We start from the raw sequence: 5,682 nt of genomic DNA on the forward strand, positions 1-5,682 counted from the left end.
TCTTCCGAATATACTTTCTAACTTCAAACTTCATATCTAAATTTTTAGAAGCTTTACAATGACTTGTTGCACGGCTTAGCACGACACGGGCCAACAGGCCATGATAGGCCGAGTAATTTTACTGTTAAACACGACACGATTAACACAAGGCACAACACGACACGACACATCACAGATACAATATGATTAACACAAGGCATGTCACAACACATCACATATCATTGTTTGGCACGATGGGTCAGGCCTACCTAGTGACGACCTCTAGTTTTTATTGTGGTGGTGAGACCAATTTTCCCGATGATATTGGTCTCGAGTGGATTCCAGATAATCTTAATTACGGAGAAATTACAAAAATTTTCGTAACAAACAATAGAAGGAATCTATACAAATCGCTACCGCCATTATCGTTAACCATGACACTCTGGAAAAAAAACTCAATCAAGACAAACCAGAGAGAGGGAATTGTGAACATTTTATCTTGAAGAAATTGAGACTCGTTAAGTTTATAGTTTTAATTAAACTAAAAATAACTATAAAGACTGAATTAAAAAACATATTAATAAAATTTAAAAGAAAATATAGACCATAATTAAATAAAGGAATAAAATTTAAAAGAAAATAAGAAGTTCTCGTGCGATGCACACGGATAAAAATATAATGTTACAACATTCCGCGTTAATCAAATTTGGTATTGAATTTAAAATATAAAATGTTATTAGCTTAGTTGGTTAAAGAGTTGTACATATTTTGTTAGGTTGTGAGTTTGAAACATACACATTTACTCTTACATATATATCCAAATTAACCACAGTTCTCGAACCGATAATTCGGACATTTTCAAAATTAAGTATCATTATATATAGACAAGTGATTACATAATAAAAAATAAAAATAGTTTAAATTATTTATTTTTTAAAATGAGTGTAGAGAGTGACTTTATTTTTCTAATAATGTAATTGTTTTTTTTTTATATAAAAAGAAAAAATATATCCAGACTATCTTAATTATTATTTATATATATCATTCTTTGCTGCGCTCTGTATATCGTCTCTCCAGAGAGAGATAACGACTGTCCATGGACTGAAGGACAACTGAAAGGTTTTCACCTACTACAACATCATAATAAGCTTTCTTCTACAAGAGATCGTGGACATTGATGTTCTCCATCTCTTGCGGCCTTTACATGAGGAATCCTTCTACCTTGCTCATCGAAAATGGCAACTACGGCGGACCAAACACATGTTGATTTGGAGGACGGTTGTGCCGATATTGGACGACACCGGCATTCCGCTCCTTTGAGCGACGGAGGAGCCGAGAATCACACCTCTGCTTCCTCCGATGCTGATGAAAGATCCTGGCATTCGGCGGTCGACTCTGCTGCTGGTCGGTGCTCTAGTCTCTCTGCAATTGAGATTGTCGATTTATCTCACAAGAGGAGGGATTCATCTGCTTCCGATCGCTCGGTTGAGGTAGATCTGGAAGCTGGTGTACCTGAGAGAAAAGTACATTTGGTGAAATCTGATAGGGATTGTAGGATTTGTCATTTGAGTTTCGATGCAACGAATCAGGAATCTGGTTACTCTATTGAGTTGGGGTGTTCTTGTAAAGGTGATTTGGCTGCTGCACATAAACAATGTGCTGAAGCTTGGTTCAAGATTAGAGGCAACAAGTATGTTTTGCTTTTCATTTACTTATCACTTATTTCTTGTTTGATTGCTTCATATGATATCTTCATTCATAAGAATCAGCTCAAAATTGATTGATGAAACACATCAAAAGTGTATTGCTTAGGTAAACCACGTTGTAGTTAATGCTTCTTTTTTCTGAGTGAATAAAGCATTAACTTTAAGCCATTAATGAAGAAAGTAAGGGAAAGGGAAAGTGAAAGGGAAAGATAGAACAGATATATATATAAAAATATTTGAGAATCAAGAAATTAGGGGAAAGATGGAGGCACTGTCTTCATTTAGAAACACTATTTCATCCGATTTTCTTTTCTCCTATGGATGTGGATTTCTGGGTACAAATTCCATAGTAATCAGACTGTTGAATATCAAATGCATCTGGATATGTATATAAAAATATTGGTGGGTTCTCATTTCTCAACCAAATTTGGATCCCAATTCAGATAAAAAACTGTTTTCAAATGATGTTAGAGTGTGATCTTTTTTTTATTCTCTTTTCTAAGGGGTTTCCTTTACTCTATGTTTTGTCATGTCTGATTTTGATTAGAGATTGTTTTTGGAATTACTCAAATGCAACTTTCGATAATTTCCCTATCAAAACTCTCCAATGGGGGTAATCTGACTTTTCTTGACCATCCCTTCACTAACTACCATTTGGGGCATGGAGAATTATAATTTAATTCTCTTTTTAGGCTATGTTTAAGGGAAGTTGGAAATAGAGTTGAAGTTAAAATTTTAATTTGATTAAATTATAATTCTTATGTTTTGTCATGTCTGGTTGTTCTTTTGGTTGTTTGACTAGAGATTGTTTTTGGAATTAATCAAATGCAACTTTAGATGTTTTTTCCCTATCAAAACTTTTCAAGGTAATATAACCTTTCTTGACCATTCCTCCTCTATCAGCCATTTGGGGAATGAAGAGTTCTATTTTAATTCTTTAGGCTATGTTTGGATTAGTGAAATTGGAAATAGAATTGAAATTAAAATTTTAATTTCATTAAATTATAGTTCTTATTAGATTTTTTTGAATTTTTTTCTTTTAACCAACTTTAAGCATTTAAAGGCATCTAAATACATTTTTAGCTAATTAAGAATTAGTTGGAAGATAATCTACCGAGGCTTGCTTAAGAGATCACATATTTCTGTTTCGATTTCCACTAAGAACACCTTGATTGATGTGGGGGCTTGATAGCTTGTTATGCTAGAGTATATAATTAGAACTGAATTTCGGATGGCACCTGAACAAATTATTCACATTTTAAGTCTTTAAAAAACAACAAAATTTGAATTTGACCCCACAATTTCAAAATTCCAATTCAGCTCTAACCAAACTTAGCCTTAGGGTTGTTGTTTCCTTACCATAATTTATATATTTAACTTAAGAGATCTGTCTTCTCTCAACTTGATCAGTAATTATGAATTGCAACATGGATGATGTGATTTGAGAATTGTCAATAGATGAGATGAGACAATTGCCATTAAAAAATTTATGTTTCTAGATTTCATTTAGATCTGCATTACCCAAGGAAGTCATGACTGGAATTGGTCATAAACTATTGATGCTTTTCTCTATAAGCATTTGATCTTTATTTTATTTATTTATACCTGGTCACTATACAAATCTTTGAGAAAGTATTACACATCTTGGTTGTGTAAAAAGTTATGAAGAAAGTGACAAACAAACATCTATATCTGATTCAACTCCCACTATGCCTGCAATTTAATAATATTGTGCCTATTCAGAAAACAAGCATTTTTTTCTTTTTCTTTTCTGTTTCTCATCTGAAGAAGGTGTTATTTTGACACATGATTGTGATACTAACGTTATCAATTTCACATCTGAAAATCAATTTAGTTAAAGACTAAGGGCTGATTTCTCCTTTTTGGTGATGGTACGAATCTTTAAGAAGACATAAAAACAAAAATAACATGTGAAAATGATTATGGACAGGGTATGTGAGATCTGCGGATCAGTGGCCTGTAATGTAATGGGAGGGAATGAAGCAGAAATGGAACAGTGGAGCGAAGGAACAGATACTTCAACGGTGGTGGCTGAGGCTGTAATGATGCCACCGCCAACAATTGAGAGGAGAAACTTCTGGCAAGGTCATCGATTCCTTAACTTCTTGCTCGCTTGTATGGTTTTTGCTTTTGTCATATCATGGCTCTTCCACTTCAATGTTCCTTCATGATTGTTATTTTTTTCAGAAAAAAGAAAGAAGTTATTGAAGTTTGTATTATTAGTACTGAAGTACGTTGCTGTGACGACGACTTCTAATAATACAAACAATGTGTATATTATCAAATAGTTTGACACGAGACCATAATGTTGTTGTGTTCTGATTATAATTATGTCAAAACCTTTTCCCATTCATAAATATTGTCTATTGAGACTTGAGAGTGCATAGGGTTTAAATATTGTCTATTTCATGTCTTGTTTTCGATTATGTTTGATATTTTATTGTTTCGTATGGGCATGGTTATTAGTGCTTAAATGGGTTCAATTTTGAGAAGAAATTGTTGGGTTGAGCTTGTTTGTTCTTTTTTCATTGGATTTTTTGTTGTAATGTTTAAATATTTTAATTTTATTTGTTAAATATGTTTTTTTTATCTATAAATTGACTTAAATAGTTATATTCATGTTTCTAAATATGTATATATTTGGCCTTTTTTGGGTTTGAACCAATCATTTTTGTATAAATCATTATTTTTTTAATATTTAATTTTAATATTAATTTAAATCAAATAATATTATAAAAATACTTTAATTATATAAATATTAATAAATTTAATAATATATTTTTATTAAAAGAGAGTAACTTTTTCAGACTCATCTTGTTTAAAAACACTTAAAATGTATAAATATTATTTATTTATTTAAAAAAATATATATTATTTCATCTTAATCAATATACAAATAAAATATATATAATTAATTAAATTATAAAAAAAAATCGTCCATACTCAACTCAGGCTCAGGCGGAGGTGGGTTCAAACTTCAAACAGGATCATTATTAATTAAAATTTTAGATGAATTAAAATCAACAAATTTAAGTATAATTGTTTTTTTTTAAATGCTCCATTGTCATATTCAAATTACTTATTTTATCAACTATTTTTTAAAATTTTATTTATTTTTAACAATTAAATTACTCATTTTATCAACGGACCACTCAATTACTATATGTGACTCGAACTTGGGTTATTTTTACTCGAACGTGTAGACGAGATATGGGCTCTAATTTAGTAATTTACACTTATTTGACAAGAGGGGGCTTTTTTTCTTAATGGCATCAACGTCCTTTGTTGTATCCTATCTATGTGACATTTATTTATTTATTTTTATATTACCATGTCATTCTTTTATTTTTCTATATAATTTATATTATCAATCATCTTGAAACCACATTTTCGAATATCAACAGACAAATCCCCGGCTAGGGAGATATTAGCAACTCTCAGCCCTTTTGTCGATTTCATCCGGCCCATGCACCGAGCGGATCGTGATGATTCAACTTGAACGCCGTGAGAGCCAGGATTTTTATATTACCATGTGATTCATAATTTTTTTTCTTTATAAAGGATCTAAATGTAAAAAATAAAATGACGTGGTAAAATAAAAAAAAAAAGGATTTATTTTATTTTATTTTTTTGAATAATATGAGAATTTGTGCAAAATTCATGTGAAGATATTAATTAATTAATCTTATAACTATAATTTTTTACTGTTATTATTTTATTTTATTTTGTAAATTAATTTTATACTTAATTATATTTATAATTATAAATAATAATAATAATATATAAAGAATACAAATTTTAAAATAAAATAGGTATAAATTTAAGAAAATTCTTGATTTTAAGTGTTTATAAATTGTCAATAATTTTAAGTAAAATTTAGATTAATTTAGTCTAGTATAATTAATTTTTAATTAAATAGTGTTTAATAAAATGACTTAAAACTTAATTAATTTAATGTATTATGTTAATTTGCCAC

At 30.0% G+C, this 5,682-nt stretch overlaps 1 protein-coding gene across 1 annotated transcript; it reads left to right on the forward strand.

Moving 5' to 3' along the window:
* The first annotated feature begins 1,032 nt into the window (after positions 1-1,032).
* Positions 1,033-4,110, forward strand: LOC124931247. Its single transcript, XM_047471672.1, has 2 exons — positions 1,033-1,669; positions 3,637-4,110. The coding sequence occupies exons 1-2, from the start codon at positions 1,215-1,217 to the stop codon at positions 3,875-3,877; spliced, it is 696 nt and encodes a 231-aa protein (XP_047327628.1). The 5' UTR covers positions 1,033-1,214; the 3' UTR covers positions 3,878-4,110.
* The last annotated feature ends 1,572 nt before the right edge of the window (positions 4,111-5,682 follow it).

This window comes from Impatiens glandulifera, chromosome 3 (assembly GCF_907164915.1).
Source record: "Impatiens glandulifera chromosome 3, dImpGla2.1, whole genome shotgun sequence".
Lineage (NCBI taxonomy): Eukaryota > Viridiplantae > Streptophyta > Magnoliopsida > Ericales > Balsaminaceae > Impatiens > Impatiens glandulifera.

Bases quoted from the DNA above. Each gene is read 5' to 3' on its own strand.
- LOC124931247 (XM_047471672.1), top strand. From the start codon at position 1,215: ATGGCAACTACGGCGGACCAAACACATGTTGATTTGGAGGACGGTTGT. The intron at 1,670-3,636 runs GTATGTTTTGCT...GATTATGGACAG, and splicing joins TTCAAGATTAGAGGCAACAA to GGTATGTGAGATCTGCGGAT.